Source organism: Centrocercus urophasianus, unplaced genomic scaffold (genome assembly GCF_019232065.1).
Source record: "Centrocercus urophasianus isolate 14NV4802_14NV808 unplaced genomic scaffold, USGS_Curo_1.0 seq_16, whole genome shotgun sequence".
Taxonomy (NCBI): domain Eukaryota; kingdom Metazoa; phylum Chordata; class Aves; order Galliformes; family Phasianidae; genus Centrocercus; species Centrocercus urophasianus.
The window spans coordinates 19652695-19677260 of NW_024884711.1; the positions used below are offsets into that span (position 1 = coordinate 19652695).

The window sequence follows — 24566 nt, forward strand, 5'->3', positions numbered from 1 at the left end:
CTAGGACAGTTACAAGTTTAAACTGGGAAAGTAAGGTAAATAAGGTAAAAGGTTAAAAGAGACACAGGGTGTCTCACCAGACTGGTTGCCAACCGTCAGGTACCAAAATTCAGACAGAAAGCAGCAAAAAATAGGCAAGCAGCAGACATTGGATAATCTGTTCCCATTCTTGTACTCCAGATAGTTTTCATACTGTCTTAATTTTAAAAAAAACCTATATCTAAAAGGTAATGGTCTTTCAGATGTCTTTGTCAGCACTGAAGATTCTAGCTAGTAACAATGATAATGAATTAAAGTGCTTTGCACATTAATTTGATGAAACAATGCCATTGAACCCAATTTTCCGAATTATACCTAAGTCATCTGCCAGCACAAAGAAAAATCTGAAACAGGGTTTGGGCTACTAGGGACAGAAGTGAGGAGTAAATGACCAAAAGAGATGAGTAGGTTATAGATAATTGTAGCACAGGCACAATATCCCAGGATACAGTCAAAACTCAGAGTGGTGTTAGAAATTTGACCACACCTTCATATATAAACAAGGCAGAGTCATTTGAGCCCACCTGCTCCAGAAAAGAAACACATTTCATCATGCAAGGCACTCTTCAGCCCTGCTACCTGCCGCATCACACGCTCAGTATTTCTTGAAACAGTGCCCCAACTTTTGATTCTGAACACATACCTGGTCACGTTTTATGAACAGGCAGCACAAATCTATTTGGTGAAGGATAATCTATTTGCACACACATAAATACACTTGTGTTCTCTCAAGTATTTTTTAATCTTTTGAAAATTAGAGAAAAAAAAAAAAAAGCTTTTTATTACTTAGGAAAGTTAACCGTTAGTTGGCCTGTACAGCAAAACAAAAGGTTTGCTGTTTTTTCCTTTAGCATGCTCCCACTACTGTGGGAAGCAGAAATGTCTGAGAAGGAAACCACCTTGCATAACATTGTACTGAAAAGTCTGAGTAGTCAGCCACAGCTTTTTCTTTTTCCAGTTCTCAGTCAACATTTCTTCTTGTATCACAAGTACCAAAGGTAAAAATAGTAACAGAATCACCTTATTGACTGAAACTGACTAATGACCTTTTTCTTCCTTCTGCTATGGTTTGAGAGAAGCAAATACCTATTTTACTCTTCAGATCTGAAGCAAGTCCAATGTTTAAGTGTTGTCTTTAAAATATCTTCAAAGTATGCATGCCAGACTAAATGCAACTGGAAAGTTTAAGCAACTGTGATGACTTTTTCCCCTTATTTTTATAACTAATTCTATTTTCAACACCCTACATTATATCCTATTCCTCTAATTAAAATATCAAAAGAAGGACAGTGAATCAAGAGAGTCTTTCTTATATTATAGAGCATATGATGTTAATCAATCCAGCTGACTTATACAAAGATGCCTGCTGTGTCCACAGAGCAAAATGCTTTCCAAAATGTAACTGGTAGAGTAATTGGATTATTCTCCCTACAATAATACTCTCACAGTAAGTGGTTTTTTTTTTTTTAAAAAAGCTACAACAGTAGCTTTGCATTCTTAAACATGGCTCGAGTTTTAGAGATGAGGAGATAAGTTTTAAAAGCCCTTTACATAATGAAGACACTAGAATCTAGAATATTTTCCTAATGCTATAAAGATATAAAAAACTGTTTTAAAAACTTAAAACCTAAGAACTCGAAATTTGACCTGTCTATAATTTTCCTCAACTTTTATAGTACATTTTGTTCTCCATCATTCCCAAAACGCAGCTTAGCAAGCCCTGAACTGTTTTTCTTAAGATTGTTATGAAATGAAAAATAAAATTTAAAACCACCGTATGTCAAAGATCTGAAAAGCTATTATATGCAACCAAATTGCTCACAACTTGATCAGACTACAACCATCTCAAGCTCTGCTACATGGGATGGCTAAAATTCATTATTTAAAAAAAAAAAAACCAAAACTTTCTTGCTTTATTTATATTGCTTTTTAAAAGAACAAGTAACAATATTATTCAGCATGGAATGTTAAGTGTTTATGCAGTAGCTCCCTTACAAAAGGAGGACATATCTTCAGATGCCACAAAGTAGTATTTAGCACACTGCTATGTTTTCTTAGGTAGAAGGAAAATCAACAACTAAGTTGAATATATTTTTTCTTAAGTGACTGAGTGATGCTGAACTTAGTTCACAGCATGCTAATTAATCACTCTAGAAACATCATGCTAAGTCAATAAGCATCTACCTCCAAAAATGAGAATTCAGTGATTGCTTTTGGAACAGTTAGTCTTTGTTCACACAAACACTTGCAGTAACTAGAGCAGATGTTTCCACATTGGTATGTGAGATGCTTCAAAGTTATTTCATCTGTGGAGTTGGCATCGGTAGCCACAGATCCTGACTTGAGGAAAAAAAAGTAATAAAATCTGAAGCCATCACAACACTACATAGTACAATCTCATCCCTTTAAAAGCCTCCAAACACATGCTTGCTTCTTGTTTAGAATACTTTCACTGTACTCCCAAACTGGGAGACAGAATGAGATTTACTGGGAGTGAATAGGCAAGCAGCCATTTTTGAGGAGCAGCAAGAAGGCAGATAAATATTTCTTATCCTACAGCATAGCCTAAGTTGTTACGGTCCTTGTCCAAGGTGGTCATTGATAAATCCTGTCAAGCAATTTCTAAGCCACTAATGCATCAGCGCTCGTTTTCCTCCACTTAAATTAGAGCCTGAGCAAATGAAATAGCTGAGAAAAAACAACTCTCAAAATGGCTACAAATAACATTCTTATGAAGTAGCAGAACAGCAATTAGCAAACAGTGCGTTTATGGCTAGCCAACTGCAACTGGTCACCTGATGTCAGAAATTTGGTTCAGAGTTTATATTTATTTATTAAAAAACATCTATGTGGAATAAAACTACTTTCTTTTGCTTTTATCAATTACTTTAAAACAGAAAAGTAAATTGCAGGAAATAAGCAGTTATTCAAATACATCAACTCTCACTTGGGCTTTGAAGTTTAACAACCACACACCAAACCATGCACTGCTTGTGGTTTTCAACACTTGGAGGCAATGAACTCTTGTTCTGTTCCTATCACAAAGAGGAGTCAAGGAGTCACCTGCTGAATCATCCAAACCATAACCAGACTGACACATTTCCTCTGATGTACTTCCCATTCAATTACTTGTCTGGGTATATCTTCCTTGGTCATACAGGAAAAATAAAAACAACACACACAACAAATGGAGATGTATGCTTGCAAATTGCAGTGTACCATTAGGCTTATTCACATGACACTACTTTAGGCCCAAAAAGGGAAAAGAAAGGAAAAAAAGCTTGCTATATTATCAGATGTGAGAGATGTAAAATCAAAGACAAAGCAATGTTTTACTTCCTTCAGGAATTAGATCAAAGGAAAAATGAGCAAGAATGCACAAAAGTACCTGTCCATCACATCTTTGTATTTTTTCACCTCTAAATTTTAAAACAGTTTATTTCCCCTCTCACTCTTCCCCCCCATGCTTTGGAAAAAAGCTTATATCCCTAAAGCTAATCAGATATTTTCCTTTGTTTAAAAATAATGATTCATTATACTTTTCATTTATCACTTAAGTAGAAAATGACAATTAGCAAAACAGATTTATGTATTTTTAATTAAATTCCAAATTCTGAAACAAATGACTGAACTCAGCTAAGTAAGTCTTTTTGAAGTATCTGCTTTCTTAGTTTTGTGCACTAATAATCCCTTTTTTGGAGCTTGGATCTAGCACACAGCATTTAACTTATTTAAAATAATAATAATAATAAGCTAAGTAGTGAATATGGAAACCTTTGTTTTGGCTTCATCCAATTGATGGCTCAATGGAAATCTCATAGAACTTTGCCTGGGGAATTCCTGTATGCTTTCAACTGAATAAAAAGATATGGTCAATTACATTTCATATCATACTACGTAATCAAATAGCTCAATTATTCTACAAGCAAATATGATGTTAAGTTTTGCAATGACTGTATTAAAAGGGTGTGGAGTTGAGTTTGGAACGTTGCTTTACTACACTATTCAAGATCAGCCCTTGCTTTATACGGGCAGTAACAATTAAGCAATTTCTAACAGAAATACCTCTTTACTTATATTGAGGCAAAAACATACATTCAACCAAATGAGATGACATCCTTTAACACCAACTCAAAATCTAACAAAATCTAACACAAGTCCTTCTGGAATGCCTGAAGCACGACAGAGAAATCAAGTGAACTTCTGGAAGTTTGCTTCCCTTCCAGCTCAAAACAGTCTTCTGCTTGTGATACAAGCATTCTCAGCTTACTTCACCATCAATGTCAATGGACCTGTTAAAGATGAAATTTTCAAGTCTCCAAGGGCAATTAATTGCCATGTCCAATTACCTTCATGTTGAACATTATTTCTCTAATATCCCTAGCTACAGCTTCCCATATGTGAACTTCTCATGTTGTAACCTGTAACTGTTACCTTTTGTCCTGTTACTGTACATTTCTGATAAGAATCTGCTTCCGCTATACACACCCATTAAGTAGTTAGCTTACAATGACAATAACATCTCCAACTAGCTTTCTCTTCCGAAGACTGAGCAAACCTAGATCTTTCAGCCTCTCCACACACAAGGTATTTCAGCTCCTTAACTATATAGATTGTAATCCACTGGGCTTGCTCCAATCAATGCACCTTATTCTAGGAAGTTCAAGACTGTACCCAGTACATCACATGTTGTCTAAAGTTGCAAATAAAGGGCAAAAAACATTTTGCTGGATCTGCTGGCCACTCTCTTGCTAACATAGCTCAGTATACAGTTGGCCTTCTTCACTACAAGGTAACATATACATTGCCAACACCTGTTCAAACTGTTGTCCACTAGAACTCATATTCTGCAAAGCTTCTTTCTAGCTGGACAGTCCTAAACCCATACTGTTGCACGAGGTTAATTTCAAGATGCAGGACTGAGCACGCCTTTGTTGAAGCTCAGATTCCTGTCAGCCTGCCTCTCTGATTTGCTAAGGGCTGCAAAGAGCAACTCTGCTCTCTAACCCACGGCCCACTGCCCCCTGTTTGGCATCACGTGAGTTGTATAGAGTCTGTTCCATCCCACAGTGGAACAGCGAACCCTGAGAAGCACCACAAATGGACTCCATGCTGCTGCATGCACACAACCCTTGAAGTCCATTCATCCTAACCACAGTGCATCAGTTGGGTAATAAGAAAACAATGAGAGACAACACTAAAGATGTTAGGGATCAAGGGCTTCCCACAGAAGGGCACAATCATTGCATTCTACCTGCAAACTCTGGTGTGTTGCACAACGGAGCAATTTTTTTCCTTTCACATCACTAGGTATAACACTTTAATGTTTATGCCACCTGTTTAGAATACTGACCAGAAGTTAATATTTGTATTGTTCACCTTTTTAAGCATCAGCAGCTATATATACATACACACACACACACACACACACACACAGGTTCCATCTGTCTACAAAGTTTCCCAACTAAATAGGCCAAGAATTAAAAAAACCTTCAGTCTCAGTGGTCTGGATACATTTCTTATCACGGTCTGATAAAAGTGCACGAACAACACATGGAACAGCAAGAAGAAGATAGGGAGATACCATTATCTTTTCCTTCAAATATAAAATATTTACATTGTACATTCACGATCAATAAAAGACAACATCCTTCAATTGCAACTCAAATGCAGACATCAAGAATCAAAATGAACACACTAAGACTTGATGCTTCAGTAGAAAAGCTAGTACCTTGTGCTGTTCCACAGAAATTGTGTGTTGAACACAAAACAATGGAGTCTGATGCCAGAGTCAAAATATTTGACTAGGCAGACTATGGACTTGCTCCAGTAAATTCCTACTTTATGCAATCAACTACAATTTGTCTTGAGGGCCCATGTATGTACATCTTTTAGCTTATTAGACATTATATGCTGCCACGCATAAAGTGTGCAATACAGAATAATTCAAATGTCACATGGGTTGAATTTTAAGATGCAATTATTCAGAGGAAAAAAATGAGCATCTCATTGTACAATTAAAAGCAGAGTTCAGCATGCATCACCAAAGGCAACTAATTCCTATATGTGTGTACCCTACTTTAACATTCACAGCTGGCAAACAGCAAAACTACAAGCTCTTAAAGCACTTTCAGATAAATGTTCTTGGTCTTACAATTTACTTCATTTAAGTTTCTAGAGTAACTACAGTCAGTTTAATCGTTAATGTTATGTCTTGTTAAAAGATACACTTTAACAAGTTATCATCACACTGTAGTATAGGAAGTACCTGAGGTTTTCCCCAGAAAACTTTTGTCAACACGTTATCTGAAGCTCTGAAGAGCACTCGAAATTGGCTATTTTGCTTGCTTCGTATTCCCTTAAAAAGAATTTATAAATGAATCAATTACAACAACAGAGCTATGGTAACTAGAACCAACCTCTAGTTATGTAGTTAGATTTCTGAAACAATTCACAAAGCAATCATTCATTAACTATTAATTTCTCTATCAAAGCACTTATTGAGCACAAACTTCGTATACTTAAGAAAAATAAGCAAAAAAAATTTTAGTTACATTAACAATCTCATAACTAGCTAGAACAGTTAACATCTACAGAGCTCACTCAAACAAGCAAGTCTTACTTCCTTATCAGAACACATATAAAAGTCAAACATTAAAAGCTACGGCATTTCTCCTATCAACGAGTACATGCAGGAGGAAGAGTTATAAAGGCACATATCCCACTAAAGCTGTTTCACAGATTATTGGTACACTTTAAGGAGCATTGATACTAAAGTTAAAATTACCAAAATATGTTGGGTTTATTATTATTATTATTATTTTATTTTTTTTTAAGTCACATTCAAGCAAATTGTACTTGCACAAATTCTAATGAAGCCCATGGAACACAGATGTTGCAAGCCTGATTCTATCTCTAATTATGCTTCTCTGATCAACTGTATTTGGAGGAGGGTTCATCCGTTACCATAGTTCGCTTAAAAACAAAAGCTCCAAATTTCATCATCTTCAGATTTACAGTTTAACAATAAAGATAGCAACAAAAAAATAAAAAAATCATAGGATTTGGAATATATGGTGTCAGAAAAGTTGCAATACTTCCTGAGGATGTACATTTTACCTTGTTACTTGTTCTGGTTTTGAATATTATTCTAACCATAATAATGTCAATCTCAAGAACATCTATCTGTTTCGCACTGAATAGTTTGCAAGATCAGAGCCTTAAATATAAGCAAGGCAGAATATTCACTGCAACATTCACAGCAAAGCATACATAATTATATTTAAAACTGACCTCCCTACTAACAAGGGCTACAAAGACAACCTAAACACTATTCATACTGGGACTGGGTTTTCAAGAAATGTAACAACAGTTTCGTGGAACATAAGAGGCTCCTAAACTGATTTCCCATATGGTTTTGATTAAGAAATATATGTAGAATAGAGATGAAAATATAACCTTTTACTTTCCTTCCCTTCAATGGCAGTTCTAACAATGATTAACAGTAGCCACTCAAATAATTCAGTCCCAACAGTTCCAGAAAATAAAAAAACACAGCTGAAGAATAAATTTACTATCACTGTTAGCAACCAATTTCCCTTTTATTCCACAGATATGCTCACATGGCAAGATCTTACTGTCTGATAAGTAAAGAATTTGCCATTTTATATATTCTTTATGGGACATACTGAATGTCAGCTGTATGAACGCACTGCAGAACAGGGCTGCCCAGCTGCGTTCCCTGCCTAGCGACACAGCACTCCTAGAACATCTCTGATCAAGGTAAGAACCAGCACGTAACAATGAAAACATACACATAGTGAGATTGAAGGTGATGTCACAGCTACATGGCTTTAATCATTGTTTGTGAGGATCAGAATTTAGGACTTCAAAGCCTAAATCCCTACTTATGTTCTGTTATGTAAAATACAGGCTAAAATAGCTAGTAGCAGACAAGCCATAAATGCTTAGTACGACTGGATTGGGGTAGGGCAAGGAACAGGAATACAAAAGACAAGCACAACAGCTGGGTAGAGAAAATAACTTGAATAATGTGGTAGTCTCACCCTGAAATATCCACACAGTCTCAAAGTACACATTATGTGATAATTTTGGATGGGGGCAGGGTAGGAGAACTGTACAAGAAAAAAAACAAACACATTCTTCTCCCCCTTTTTCTTTGTTCCTCCAACTTACAAATAAGATGTAAAACATGGAAGGGAAGCTGCCCTTTCATAAATACATGAAGAAAGCTGCATTACACAAACGAGTAAATATAACTGTCTGAAATGAAAGCAAGTCTGGTTAAACCTGATGCAGTATCCTGGCCTTGGGAGGTTGAGTTTAATCAGTAGTTTTGTAATTTGAGGTTTCTGTTTGAGAGAATAATACGGCACTTGGTGAATAGGTTATCTATACCTGTGAGCTTGTAGATATACCACAACTATTCTCAATGAGAAAGAATACGTTGTCTTCCATATTATCTGCCTTTATCATCTGTACATTTTAAGCCATACTCTTCAAAGCGGGAACCTCATGCAGTCTGTTCTCTCGAATGTGCAGTGTGATAGACCAGCAGGCATTACAGGAAAAATACATTATATCAAACAATATATTTTATGTGATGACAATGGGTGCATTGCAAATTTAAGCTATGTTAAACCAAAGAATATGTGTTAATTATATCACAAAGGAAAATTAGGCAATGCAAACTTACTGGAAAAAGTTCTTAAGTATTTTGTTATTGCTGTGTTTGCCAGAATCACTTGCATACAACATAAGAAACCAATCCTGAACTAATTTTGAACAGAAACTTTCTTCTGTAATTGCAGAATACTATCCAGTAAGCAAGAGAAAACAGCCACATACTTAAAACCACAGGAATTCTTACTGAAATGGATGAAAGAATAATTAATAAGCAACATGTTAAATTTTGTTTCTAATGTATCGATACACATACATAGCACAGCTTCTTCACTTCAGCTTCTCTCCTTGATTCTCAGTATACCTCAAAAAAAAAAAAAAAAATCATTCCCCAAAATATAAATAAAAGAGAGCAAATGCTAACTCTAGTTTCATTCTTAATTATTCCTTATCTCTTTGACTAAAGACTCACTTTAAGTGTTCTTTCTTGCTGCAGTAAGATACTATATGACAAATTGACAACATTATAGGGACCAAAGCTAAAGGTAAAAGGTTTTTTTTTTTTTTCATTTTAGCAGGCACAAAGAACACAGGTTAAATGATTGTCCAGTTGTGCCCCAGATGCTGAACTTGCACTTCTCCCATTTTTCACTTCTATACATTTTTCACTGCTGAATGCACAAACGTACTGGCACTTAGCATCAAAGCAGACTGAAGTAATACAAGGACAAATACAAAGTCATTCTTTAGTGACAGTCAGCAAACACCTGCCTGATTTATCCCAGTCTCTTAAAAATAACAAGCTTGCCTTAAGCCACTTTCAGAAAGTATCTTACACACAAAATAAATACTCCAGCAGTGATTTAAGCTAACCTGCTTGACTTTCAGGACTGCTAATCTATCTACTATATGCAGGTAGCATCACACAGCTGAAAAGCAACACTGTCCCAAATATCTCCTTAGCTTTGACTGACCAGATGAGACCTTCACATTTCACGATGAAGCAGACTTGAGAGTCATTATTTTGTGTACGTTCAGTCTGGAAAAAGAACTCATTGAAAGTTCTGGTGAAAGCTCTGCAGAGAAGGATTTGGATGTCCTTGTGAATTAAAAGGTGGACGTGAGCCAGCAGTGTGCTCTTGCAGCCCAGAAGGCCAACAGTATCTTGGGCTGCATCAAAAGAACAGCGGCCACCATGGAGAGGGAGGTGATTGTTCCCCTCTTCTCTACACTTATGAGGTCCCACCTGGAGTACTGTGTACAGGTCTGGGACTCACAGCCCAAGAAAGATATCCAGAGCTGTTGAAGAGGGTCCAGAGGAAGGCTGCAAAGATGATCAGAGGGCTGAAGCATCTCTCCTATGAAGAAAGGACGAGGGAGCTAGGCTTGTTCAGCCTGAAGAAGGTTCTGGGGAGACCTCATTATGGCATTCAAGTATTTGAAGGGAGCTTGTAAGAAGGAGGGGACTGACTTTTTACGCTGTCTGATTGCAACAGGACAAGGGGAAACAATTTCAAAGTAGAAGAGAGAAGAGTTAAGCCAGATGTTAGGAGACAATTCTGTGCTCAGAGAGAGTGGCGAGGCCCTGGCACAGGCTGCCCAGAGAAGGTGTGGATGCCCCATCCCTGGAGGTGTTCTAGGCCAGGTTGGATTGTGCCCTGGGCAGTTTGATCTTGTGATTGGCAGTCCTGCCCATGGCAGGGTGCTTGGGACTATGTTACCTTCCAACCCAAGTCATTCTACAGTTACTTTCAGCACCTACCAAAAACTCTTTCTTGACTACACAACATAACGTTCAAATTCCAGCATACAGTCAGAGTGCCTGACATTGGCAGGGGGAGTCATCTACCACTACGTTAACTTGAGAGTGACCCGACCACACAAATAGCATCTGCATCACTGAGCTGCTGTTGCTGACGGGCAGCATATATAAGGATGGCTTAACAGCAGCCATTGAATAAATGAACGACAAACTACAACAACCAAGTGCAACTGCTTAGCAGAATATCATCAGTTACTAACAGAAGATGTTTAAAGGTTACGGAAAAAAAAAAAAAATGTACATCAGTGTTCTAGAATCTGGAAAACGTTAAGCGCGCTGAAGCTTACTACATTTCAATCTTGACACCACAGAAAAACTCATCTGGCTTTAACTTCGGAGACTATTTTGAACTGTCTTAAAGACCTGGGAAGGAAAGATTTTTTGTCTTTTACACTTAGCTTTTAAAGTAAGAACTAAGGATTTCATAGACATCTAAGTGAAGCACGTTCATTCAAATTGACACAACTTCTTGAGATGTCTTTCATAAAACAATTCCCTTTTTCATCTCCTCTCAAACTTCTACCTTATCAAGACAGACATCCACTCTGGATTATTTAAACTTGGAAAAATGCAAGTGTTTTCTTTGAAAAAAATATCCATTGTTACAGCAAAAACCTGGGTTTCCTTTCAAGCAAGATCATATGATTATGCATTTATATTTTACTTTCCGCAGGAATTTACACACCCCCCCTTTGCATCCTGTTATTCATTTAGCGTTTCCCCTCACTTCAGCATGCTATGTTAATAACGGAGACCTGCTGGCTCAGAACGGGCACTCAAGGTGACAATCAACGCTCACTCATGCACTCATCAGTTATTCTATAGGGCTCTCCTCACTTATTTTTTAAGCAGCACAAAATAATCCCTCAAAAATCAGTTCTGTGAGAAGCACTGGACAGGTAGATCATTAAAACAATTATCTTAGGGAAGTGGATGGATTTGTTATTGTTGTTCTTAATTACATACTTTAAAATACTTCTTTCTCTTCTGGAAGGTCAATTTCAACTGAAATATATTTTGTGCTACTTAAGTACTCTAAAATAGGAAAAAAGATTTTCCTCCTATTCGCAATAGTGAATTAGTCATTGTTTCAGATTGCTTCCTGATGTTTATCTTTAATCAATGTTAGCCTTTAAACGCTTTCAGATTGATACTGATTAATGATCTCATTTGTAATCTTATCTGTAAAGAAATAGCAAGAAGTCTTTTTCCAAGAAAAAAAAAAAAAAAAAAAGACAAGATAGCATCACAGAAGCTATTATATCTGACCATATAAACAAATTTGCTTCATGCATCAGACATTCTGAACTACATAAAAAGATAATCAACATAAAACTTATTTTTCCTTTTAGACTCAGCTAATTTTTTTTATTTTATACTAAGTGCTAGAATGCATCTAGTATACACACTCATTCCATGCTTACTATAAGGAAAGTAAAAATTCTGTTGTTTGATTCATTATGACACGAATAACCTGCACAACACAGCTAGGGTCCAGCATATTCTTAGCAGTTGCATGTGTCCATATGAAGTGGTCTCCATCTGAACAGCGCCGCAACACAGTTTAATTTGCTTCAACTTTGCATCCATAAGTAGTTAAAACTGCAACTTGAGATGCATATACGATTTATTTCCTGCTACCACACATCTAATTTATCACTGTTTTAAGCATCTGAAAGCTGATTTAAGATTCAAATTAGAAACAATCAATGGATATAAAGTTTGGTGTGATGAGATTACAGGTTTTTGAATGTTTTTTAACAGCACAAAACTAGTAATGCAATTATTATTTTCCTAAACAGAAATCATAGTATTAGCCCCTTTATTCCAGGACCTTCAAGTGCAAATTAACAGAATACAACAAAACAAAAATCAAACATTTCCACTGCATGAGAAAGTGAGATTATCAATCCAGCCCAAGTGAGGCAAAAAGTTTACAATCTTCTATTCATTTCAGAATATGTAACTTTTCTTCAAGAAAAATTCAAGTGCATTATTAGAATTGAAACTTCCTTTTCAATTCAGAAAAAGAACACCAAACAAGATGAATAATTTGTTCTACTGCAATCAATGTGAAATAACATGTCACCAAGACTTTGATGAAACTGATGTGCCAACAGAAAACTTATTTCCAGCAATATCTTTTTTTAAATAAGGATATTTGCTACCATAAAATATTTCACAAACTCAAACCTTGAGGAGATCCCATACTAAGAACCACCCTGAACATGCCCAGGAATCAAGACACTTGCACGTATTCATCAAGCAATAAAATACTGGATATCAGCTTACAAGCATTACCAAACTGAAGCCTCTAGTCAAAATAAATGAGAAAAAGAATTCTGTAGTCCCGCAGTAAAAAGTGAAACTATTGTAGGCAAGCTAGCTTTCTTCAGTCCTCTTATGTATGGTATGGAATCACTACCAAGACACTGAAATAACAAATCCTCAACCAATAAGGACAGAGGTTATTTTTTACAAAAAAAAAGAAAAAAAGGTCCTTAGTATTTGCAGGTATCAGTGTAGATCCATCTTCAATATAGCATCATAAAGTTTCTGATTACAAAAAGGAAATTTTTTTTTTTAAATACCAGCTCCCTGTTTTATTCCAGCAAAGACAAGGACTAAATCCTGCCTTTGAAGAAACCAGCAAGCACCCAATGCAGCCAACCACCCCTTTTCACCCTACAGAAGAACTCAGATAATGATAGAGGGGGGTAGCACTCATCTACTGCCTCTGAGGCAGAACAGGAGAACATGCACATGGCGTGATTACTGCCCTGAGCACTGCTGCACTACGCAATCCTGGGCTACGGTCAGTAGACACTGCCCACACAACTGGAGAACCTTAGGTGTTGTCTTAATGCCTCGTGCTCTGCTTTAATCACAGCTTGAACACAGGAAAGACTTTGCCACTTTCTTTAGAAGTCACCTTCAGAATAAACTATGGGAAGAAGCATTAGTTGTTATTGCATATAATATGAAATCTTTTTGATGCATCATTAAGCAAAACATGCAGCGGATTGGAACTCATGATATTTACTCAATTGTAATGGCTTTATAAGGGCTATTTTCGGAGGGGTAAATGATAAATCCCAGCTTCTAATTTTTCAAAGTTTAAGAAAAGGACTGAAAGACTTATTAAGGTCTACACTGCCTCCAAATGCAAACCTTTGAAAGACTGATGAAATGTAAGTATTTACATTTGGTTTTCAAGAAAGCGGAAAGCCTACTTTATACAGTCATACTGTATATATCCATACAATTGTATGCTCCGCTAAAATAGAAAAAAAAATGATTTTAAGTACTTCAACAGCGAACACAACCTGAGTACAAGCAGCATTGTGCAGGCATTCCTAAACCAAATAAATTCCCAACTGTTACCTTCAAAAAAACTCTTGGCTCGCAAGTAACTGACGCTGAGCCTAAGCACAGACAACTTATCCAATTTGGCGATAACATCTTGAGGGAAAGGCAGAAGGCTTGCCAAGCGATCCAACTCCGCATTCAAACGGTCCCTGTGCCTCTTGGAGGGATTGGATTTGACTCCTTCGGCTGGAGATGGCTTTACTCTGTGGCAAAAAAAAAAAAATAAATAAAAATAAAAATAAAAATAAACAAAAGTTCTTTCCCAAAATGAAGGCAAATACTTGTCTAACATTACAACCTTTTAAACTTTAACATGCAAAATGTTTTTCCTAAGCGACTTCTGTTCCTCATGGAAAAAAGTAGAATTCTATCTAAGATCATTTCACTTTCCTCCCCAACACATTCACTGTTAAACAAAGCAGTAAGACCTGCCATAGCTATCTGAACACGTAATGGATGTTTGCAAACTCAGATATAGCACTTGTAAAAACCTTCCTACACACACATTTGCCTTGATTTCTTTCAAATTATGAATAATTCAACTTATTAGTGTACAAATTATTTGACAGTACACTCAGGTTGTTGTTGTTTTGGTTTTTTTTTTTACTTGAATTACATTTTTTCACAAATATCTTTAATTCTTCATCAAGGTTTGGAACAGGTTATTGTAAATTAGAAATAATACATGGTTAAGTAACTTGCTAGACAACAAGGCACTCAGAACTGCACAAGAAAAGATACAGCTCAGTCAGCACGTAAAATCTTCCTTGCTAATACCACTGAACTCATTCTATATACCAACTCTTAGCTAATGATGTTTCACTTGAGTATGATATGACAAAGGTGGCTCTGCAAGGTGCATCATTTCTCAAGTATTATCCAGGCAAGACACTCCCTTGTATATGATTAACGCAATTTAAATATAACTCTAACAAAATAAATAAAGCTCAAGATCACTAAATGTCATCAGTAACATTTAAATTTGCCTCAAATAGTTGTGTATAGAACAGCCTTCAATGAAGGCAAAAAAAAAAAACCAATAAATTTCAAACTTTAAGCAAGTAAAAGCTGTATACCTGTCACTGAACAGCTCACTATTACCAAATCAAAGCATGTTCCAAAAAGCAGTGGTCCCCTGGAAAACAGCTCATGACATGCCAATTAGAGCAGCACTGAATACCAGACTTCTCTATTTTCACGACTGCCCTCCCCTTTGCTTAAAATTTCTATTAGCAATTTGACAAGTTATGTTGAAACAATACGGAACTGGGCAATTACCTTGACAAATTACTCATTAGATGTGATTGTTTTTGCATTACTTTCATGTAAGTTTTTACTTCCAAGTAGCCAATGCATAAGGATTCCCCAAGTGCAGCATAGAACATTTCTAAACATTAAGTTGGCGGTATTTTCAGCATACCATGATTTTATCTAATTTTATCTACTATGACCCAACAAAAATCCGTGATTTAAATGGAACTGTCAGGGACAAAAGAAATAAGGATGGAAATGAAGGGGAAATAAGTAGTAACTCGAACCATTTTCCATTCTCTTACATAAACTGTTGATGCACAGGGCTGCCTTAGCTGCATTGCAGAAAATTACCTTCAAGTACAATTAAATGCTATGTCAAGATTATTTTTATTATTAAAAAAGGGAAAAAGGAAAAAGAAAAAAAAAAAAAAAAAGAAAAACACTACAGAAGAAAACAGGTTTTAAGCTGACCTCCTGGGCACCACCTTTTACCTTACTTACAGGAAATTCAAACTCTCTAATCAATCAAAAGCCAGAGATTGCCACACACTCAGTATCTCTCAAGTAAAGTACAGTCCTTATCATCCAACAGCTGCAAAACAAGCAAGGACTGCTAATTCTAGCTTTACCATTGTAAAAGAGGTACTACCACAACATTAACTGACTACTGTTTTCAGAAGCCTGCTACAGACAACAGAAATTTCAATTGCACATGCTTACCATGCATGCCTTCATTGATATTAATAACACTACAAGTGCATGAGTATCTGGATCTTATTATTAAAAGGCCAAAATAAGTTTCAGTATTTATAGGCTAATTTGTATTTTAAAGGAAAATTGACGCAGTTCCTTGAGAAAATGAAATACAGCACAGATATGTTTTGTTCATAACATACAAGAAAACCTTTAGGAGTTCATCAGAATGACTTCACTGATTAGAAAAAAAAAAAGGGCACAAGGAAGAACACGCGTGTCACCTCTCTGACAGATTTAATCTTTTCAGCTGTGTGTACTTTTCATTTCATCTTCAATACAGCATGTGTTAACAAGTTATTCTTATGTCAATTCAATTAAACACAGGTCAGGTATATGAAACTCATCAGTTACTACTGAACAAGTGCTATATAGGTGACACCCTCCAAAATTCTCTATTTTAACAACTGAAAAAGACTCCTATGAATAGTATTATCTGCCACAGTGAATTCACCATTTAGGAACGTTCAGCTGCTGATCTGATGCTGTGCAACCGTTTGTCCTCCAGAAGCAGTCTGTCACTCAGTTGCTCAGATTGGCTTAGTGACCAAGTGACTATGACAGAGCAATGGGGACAGCCAGGACACGAGGCAAGAGCAAAATCTTTACACTCAGTTTTAACACCCTTCAATGCTATCTAAGACCACAAGCCAGACTATCCAGAAAAAGAAAAAAGCATGTTCCTAGCTGCCAACCATAGCATCTACATTCAATTATCTTCAGTTGCTGCAGCTATTCCTTGCAAACTGAATACTTTTGCAAGAAGTACTACCAAAAAAAACAGGAAAAAAAAACAAAAAAACAGGAAAAAAAAGCCATCAACCACACAAAATGAAACATTAAATGCAATGAATCTTAAGTAGCAGTTTACAGTTTACACGTAGCATACAGGTACACCAACAAGTGTACCAGTTATCACCTAATCTAATAAGTTTATTCTAACTATGCCAAAAGTTTTGTAGTGCTTCCATTTCACACACAAGGTGCAAGCTGCTCTATGTGTGAAGAGCGCTTTAAACAAAGCAAGCTTTTAATGTTTGTTTTTTTTTTTTTTTCTTTACTGATGAACTTCCACTTCTTGGCACTTATTTGTTTGTCTTGAAATAATAAATAGTTGTGAGGTTTATTGTTGCTGCTGCTGTTTTGTTTTTTTTTTATTATTATTTTATTATTATTATTATTATTATTTAAGTTAAACATATATTTGCACTGCTTTCTGAAATCACTATGCCTTAATATGTACCTTTAATTAAGGATCAACCAGCCAAACGTTTTTCTCTGGAATATTTAGTATCATGAATACATTCATGGTAACATGGAACAAAAGTGTATCATTTCTTATTTAGTCTGCTTTTTCAAGAAACATGCTGTTACGCTTTGTGTGTCTGCACAGTATGAAACATTTAAATCCCTCCACCCCATTCCTTGTCTATTACATTCATTCCGTTATGCAAAACAATTTCTACCCAAACACTGAAAAAGAGAACAACAAAGCAAATCACAGCAGGACTGAGCTAGCAGGCAGAAAAGCATAGGAATCTAAAGACAGCAAGGTGAAACAACACATATAAAATCCTTTACTTAATGTTAGGATCCACCTCCAGTAAACTTCACTTCAATAAAACAATGCATTTTATCTTACTAGCATGCAAAATCAGCAGTTCAGTTAATAATCAGTAGAGAAAAGGCATACAAGACCTTAAAAACAAAACAGAAATAGAACAGTCGAAGAAAAATTCAAAGCAGGGGCCGCGCAGAGCGGCCACCAGGGGGACCCGCACAGCTCCACCACCCGTGGGAAGAAATCTGCGGAAGGCTCTGAGGTTCTAAGAAAGCTACATTTCACTGGAATGCACATTGTGTATTAGGCTGTTGTTTTATTTCCCCTCCAGATGACAAGATAACAAGATGAAATGCAGGAACAGTTGCCGCTTAAGTTTTCCCATTATTGCGTTTTCTTTTCAGCTGTGATATGGTGACTCCCTACCGGATCAAAACAACACGTTTCTGTCAGGCGATTCCCTGTTGAGTCCAGTCCTTTACACAGCCCATAAAGATAGGGTGGCTGCAGGGGGAAGCTTCCTATGCTGCCTCTGAGTTACTGCCATGACTTAAAGTTATTTGCACCTGAAGCAGGAAGTAGTTCTTCATTTGTTTTAACCCATGAGCACTGCTGCATGCTAGCTGCCCACTGCTACAGACTAACAACGACCAGGCTCCCTTCACAGCTACATCTATGACAAATGAAACATCAAAAAGAAGCAACAGCTTCACAAAAGGCACTACTCCCAGCAATGCATCACTTCTTTCATTTTAAAATTCTCTTTGAAGAGCTCTGAATCCTACTTGGAGGACAAAATACCAACTTCAAACAGACTCAAATCACAGCAGTGCCAAACCGTGGGGCAAGGAGCAGTGCTGGAACCGCTCTCCCCTCCTTCCCCCCAGTCACTTACAGGAGCTTATGACCTCCCTCCCTACTTTTCAGCCCAGTGAATGCTCTGTAATTAGCTATGTGAGAAATCAGAGCCTTCCCACCACCCGCAATGCTCTGCGAGGTTGGTCTAACAGCATGAGCAACCAAAAGTCATAACCACTAGGAGAAGAAAAAGCAATACGTGCAAGATAAATTCTGAATAATTTCTGGTAACTCCAACAAGACTGGCTAATAGTAATGTCTTCTCTTATAATTATAGGTGAGCAAGCAAATGCAGAGGAGGAGACATCTATCCGTCCCTTTGGTATCAAAGGGCAGAATACCAAATAGACATAGTTTCCATTAGCAACAAAAATAGGCTCCAAGTTCAACTAATATGACAAGCATGGCCACCAAATATAAGAAAATAGATTACGGAAAGAGATTAGTAACGTAGATACAACAGTAACACAAAAAGGAAAGTTTCACATCCTCTAATCAAGACCAAGAATGTAATAGCCAGCCAGACATTAAGCGATGCGACCAAAAAGGCAGAACAGCTCACCCTTATGCAATTACAAGAATTACTTGCCCTCAGCAACCAACAGTTGACAAATACTACCAATGCATTTCTACTTCACAAAAAGACAACACTAATTTCTTCGTTAAAATCCAGACCTGTAGAGAAGACTGATTCACTGCTTCTACATTATAGATTGGAAATGAGTAATCGAAAAAAGCAAACACTGCTCTTCTCATAATGACTATCTTCTAGCCAGAACTTTTTTTAAAAAAGGGTATGTTTAGAATTCTGCATTAATTTGTAGACTGGCTGTGTGCATGCACTCATTCTCATAGCTCCAACTGTACAGAAGTGAGCACCCAGGCTAACTTCACTCCCCCCAGCACAGTTGTCTGCTGTCAATCTGAGAACATACACTTACATTGGGATTTTATTAAATATTCGTCATTCTCTTTAATGCTTTTGGAGTTCAGGTGATTATGGTACTATTACAAGAGTACTCAGTAATACACTGGGATTTTTTGAGCTTTGCATCACAGCTAGTTTTGCTAGCAACTCCGAAGTTCAGCTCCTCTACTGCTTGCAACTTACACTGACTTCTAGTCGAAAGTGCGGGTTAAGCTGCAGTCCTGAAAATCACTCGCATGAGATGACCAGCCCGCAAAGCCCAGGGCTCAAACCTACCGCAGGTGCAAAACGCGAAAGCACTCAGGCACTAAGCTGCAGCCCAAGTTTGAAAATACCACGACAGACACTTGTTTTTTGGCCTCTTGGAGCGATCCGCAGCACCCGCAGTGGAACAACCGCCACCATCTAATATAGCAGTGGCGGCTGCAGCCGGCCCAGCGGACCGAGGACAGCCCCGGGCTGAGGACCGGACCGATCCCCCCCCACCCCCGACCTGAGCGGGGCTGCGCCGCCTGCGCCGGGAGCTGTCACCTCAGGTGCCTCCCGATCTAGGTCAGCCGCCTCGAGCCGCCGCTCCCTGCTCCCACCTCCGCGCTCCGCCCGCAAGCCGCGAGGGGACCTCGATGTAGCTTTATTTTCACAAGAAATCCAAGAAAAATAAAATAAATCCCGTGGAACCCCTAGGGCGCCGGAGAAAGGCGGGCCCGCAGCCCACCCCGCACCGCCGTGCCCCGCAGCCGGCAGCCGCACAGGCACTCCGCGGCCCAGCCGGCGCCGGGAAGGGCGGGGGGAACCCGCGCCGGGGCAGCCCCACGCCGCGGTGCCCGGGCGGGACGGACGGAGCAAGGAAGCCAGCCCCAACCCCGTCTCGGTCTTTCTCCCTCCCCGCCCCGCGGAGAGCAGCTTACATTTTCTGCACAGGTTTCCGCCGCTTGCGACTGGCGTAGGTGACATTGGGGTTCATCCTGCCGCGGCTCCAGCGCCCCGCACCGCCGCCGGCCGGGGGCCGCCTCGCCGCCCGCCTCGCCCCGGCTGCCGGGAGAAGGCGAGTCCCAGCGGCGCCGCAGCTCCTGCCTCGCCCGCGGGCCCCGGCCCTGCCGCCCGCCCGCAGCAGCACGCTCGCAGCGGCGGCGCCTCCCCTGGCCCGGCGAGGACGGAGGGAGGCGGAGGTGGCGCGGGGCGGGGATCCCAGGTGATCGGCGGCGGCGACACCCACTCGCCGCGCGGCGCCTCCGCACGGCACAGGTGTGAGGGCGGCCGGCTCTTTGCGGCGCCGCTCAGCCCCGCGTCTCCCCACCGATCCGACGCAGACTCCCGGCCGACCCCGCCGTCTCCTCGCCCGTCTGCTAGCCGAGCGCCCGTCAGTGTGCGCGGCGCCCGGCCGGGCCGGGCCTCCCCTCCCCGCCTAGCTCAACCCAGCCCCGCTCCTCCCGCGGCCGCCGCCGCGCTGCCGGGCTGGGCCCGCCCCGCAGCCTGACAGTGCCGCCGCCCCGCGCCGAGGAGGCCCCTTGCGGCGGCCGCGCGGAGGGAGGAGGGGGCGGCCGCGCCGCCATGTTGGGAAGGTCAGGCGAGGGGACGGCGGCGGAGCGCCGCAGGCAGCGTGGGTTTGAGCCGGGCCGGATAGCGCTGCGGCGTGGAGGGAACACGAGGCACTCCGCCTTCTGCCGCCCTGAGGCTGAAAAGACTCAAAGCGGGCCGCCTCCTGAAGTGGGCTGGGAGCAGACCCCTGGCAGCGGCCGGCTGGGGGAAGAGGTGGGAGCGCGGCTGCACCGAGCGCAGGGACCGCAGGGCGCTCAGCGCAACGCTGCGGCTCTAAGGGAGCGGAAGGGTCGCTGGCCCGGGATGCCGTCAGTGCCTCGTGAGGGGATAAGGCCGCGAGTTATGGCGCTGACGCGTGAAACTAAACGGTGATGTTGAAGAAAAGGAGCAACATCGCAAAAAGCACAAGGTGCTGCCACGCTGTCGACAAACAGAACCGCTGAAGGAGCCCCTTCAATGCCTCTGTGACCCGCCGCTGCTTCGCCCTCTTGTTTTCTTCCTCCGTTTCCTCTCACAAGAGCGGAGCTCTTCCCACGGAATAACGGCAATAAATTTTGCCTCCGCGCTCAGCCTGGGAGACGGGGAGTCGCCCTGTAAACACGGCCGTGCGCGGCGGTGCCTGCGGGAGAGCCTTGCTGAGAGCATCCCGGAGCTGGAAGCGCTCTCCCCGGCTCCTTGAAGCCCGCAGCCTCGGCCCACGTGCCGCCTGGCAGCCGGGCTGCGAGCTTTAGCCTTCCCTCGCTCTCCCTGCCTGGCTGCGAGGAGGCTGAGGCAGTGTCCTTGGTGCTGGCTTGCTCCTGCCTGCCGACGCTGGCCGGGCTGCGGGAGTTCAAGCGGCAGCTACGAGCACTCGCGCGTTCCCTCGCTGGCTGTTGAAACCAGCGCTGTGGTTATGCAAGCTTTCCGGCTCCGCTTTGCTGATGGAGTTTGTCAGCTGTGGCGCAGGTATTGCTATACGGCAGCCGGTAAGAAACAGCGCCGGGATTGTGCAAGGCCTGGCTGCCCGGCTCCAACATCCCATGCGTCCCGCAGTGGCGTGGGCCTCGTCCTCAGAAGTGCACAGCGTGAATTAGACAGCATAACGCACGCTTGTTTACCAGCTTAATTGCTCGAGTTTAATTGCCTGGGAAGCTATCCCAGATGCAGAGTGTGCTGAAGCCAGAGTATTCAGATAAAATTAATTTAAATAAATCTTCAAAATGCTAGCGTGCTTGCTGGAAAGCAAGGAGTTGATCAAATGATGTTTTGAAAAACAGATCTTCAGCAAATAAAATATGCGAAAATCCGTGGAGGAAGAAAAGTACTGAAAGAATGGTATGCCTTAAAAGTTGCAGTCACATTCCTGCCACATTCCAGGCCAAGCACCTTTGCAGAGGATGTCAGCTCCTTACTGCTATCCCTTTCCTCATCATGGTCTCTCCTCACCAGACCTTGCAAGCACACTGGGAAAACAAAGGGCAATTACATGCCACATCCTCCTGTCTTCTCCATCTCCTTTCTTCTGATTTTAGAACTGGAATAAAAAATTGATGCCTTCTATACTCTCCAAACCAATCCAAACTCCCAGTTTCTTCCAACTTAAACTGCCCAGTCCCTTTCACTACTCGTCTCACCCCTAACCTCTTTCTGCTCACTGGCTCCTTCCTCTGTCAGCATAAGTGTGCTGTGATCACGCACAACACAAATTGCTGCTCTGCTTTCATTCTTCTCTTCATCTACATTACCTTTGCGTTGAAAGCTTTCAGCCATTGTTTAAAGCTCTTCTTCCAATTTTTGATTGTTTCCAGTCTGTCTTTTACTTCTTCACTAAGACTGCACAAAATCTCCAGCAACTTGTTATACTTCACTGAACTTCAAGATCTTAGCTGTTTCTTGACATTTTGTGCTGCTTAAATACTGTCAGACACCCAAACATCACTTCATAGGATGATTGAACTTGGCAAGGACCTCTGGAGATCACTTTGTCCCAGCCCCCTGTTCCTTCAGGGCCACTCAGAGCAGGCTGCCCAGCCTCACATTTAAGTGGCTTTTGGAGATCCCCACAGAGACTCCACAGCCTTGCTGGGCAGCTTGTGCAGTATGTAAGTTGTCTAGGAAGTTGTACAGGAGGTTTCACGAAGAAGGAGATTGATTTTAGCCTCCCATGATAAACATCATCTCCCCACTCCATTCTGAGGCCATGGAAACCTGCATGGTGCCAGCAGAGTTCTCTGGTTGCTCTTCAGCTCAAGGATTTCGAAACAAACAAAAACTGTCACTACTAGGCAGAAATCTTCTGTACACCTGTACAGCGTAATCCTTTTCACTGCAGGCTACTGGAAATCAACTCCTATGGGTCAAACACCTTTTTAACAACAGATAGGAGATGTAAGATGTTCAGAAATCACCTAAAAAACCTTCACACCATGTTAGCTACAGCTTTTACAAATCCACCTTCTCCTGGTGTTCTTGCTGTTTCTTGTATTAATCCACCATTTTGGTAATTTCTTTTCCACTTATCTATGTGCAGTAGAGATCTTGCAAAAACTCTATAACCATGATTCAGTGGTCTTCCAGCCTCCTTTGCAGCACAATGTGGTTTTGTCTGTGTGTTTCTATTACTATTCTTTTTGTGTGTGTGTTAATATTTGGGCAGGTTTAACAACATTTGGTCTTACAAATAATGGATGTGGCTGATCTCCTATGAATAGTTCAAAGGGTTTAATTCCAACACAGATCGTTTTTATGTATATTGTCCAACCCTAACCAATCTCTTCTTATTTTATCTCTAGCCTACTCCCCAGGTGGCTTATTAGGTGTAAGCTAAAGATCACACTGTCTCTTAACAACTTCTCTAGAACCATCAACAATCACTTTTTTCCTCATTGCTCAAATCCAGTATTTCTGTTTTCAGTCATGAACTGTGAGTCTATCCAACAGTGAGATTTCTAAGAGAAGCGTCTGCGTCTCCTGTGAATCGTGCCTTTCCCCAGCACATGTGAGGTGCTACATTAACTAGCAGGCTCCTCCCTATCTAGCACACTGTGTTACTACGATCCCCTGAAGCTTCCAGAGCTCTTGCTTGTCAGCAGTCACATCTGCTGCCCTGTCTTCAAAATGAACAATTAACTTCTGTTCCAAACGTCATTTAGGCTCTGTTTCTGCTTCTCCTGCCATGCACAGACTTCTCTCTCATTTCAAGAGGTGGGCAGCTGCTTGGAAAGGGAACTTGTATTAAACAGACAAATTCCTGAGTGAGCTGAAGTTTCACAGGAACACCACAAGACCAAGAAAAATCTTGCTATTTGTGAGGAATTTATAAGAATTATAAACAGTGCTTGATATCTCAGGGTCATCTCTGACTCATTTCTATCCTTTATCCTACTCTTTCTATTCATGGCCAAATCTTTACTTCCCTCAGATTAATTCTGTGTGCTGACTTTTTCTGGCTGTCTTCAGTGCAAATAACGCAGAAGAAATATGCTTTGATTATTTGTGATTCCTTTTCTGCATTCTTGGAGACAAGATAACTGTGATTTAAAATTATAATTTTTGCAGTTCAAATTTTGGGGATAATTTTGGGGATATGTACAACTGCCGCTGGTTTAGGCATTATTTTCCACTGTAACTTTGTTCTGCTAAGAAAGAGAGCTTGTGGTAACTTGGATGACTTTCTTTGTGCTCAATTCAGGGAACTAACCATCAAGGGAAACTGACTTAATATCAGTGAGTGGACTTTAGAAATTCCCTGACCTAGCAGCCTTCTATGGTGGCATAACTGCATCAGTAGATGAGGGGAAAGCCACTGATCTATCTGGACT

General features: G+C 40.5%; 1 protein-coding gene across 1 annotated transcript in view; it reads right to left on the minus strand.

Annotated features, from left to right (window-relative positions):
* AHR (aryl hydrocarbon receptor) overlaps positions 1–20232 on the minus strand; it is a 61366-nt gene extending 41134 nt beyond the window's left edge. Inside the window, exons 1-2 of the mRNA XM_042816629.1 lie at positions 20136–20232; positions 13889–14076 (exon numbers count right to left, since the gene is read on the minus strand). Of these exons, the coding sequence (XP_042672563.1) occupies positions 13889–14076; positions 20136–20191 (244 nt within the window). The 5' untranslated portion in view covers positions 20192–20232. The remainder of the gene's footprint in view (positions 1–13888; positions 14077–20135) is intronic.
* Between the last annotated feature and the right edge of the window lie 4334 nt (positions 20233–24566).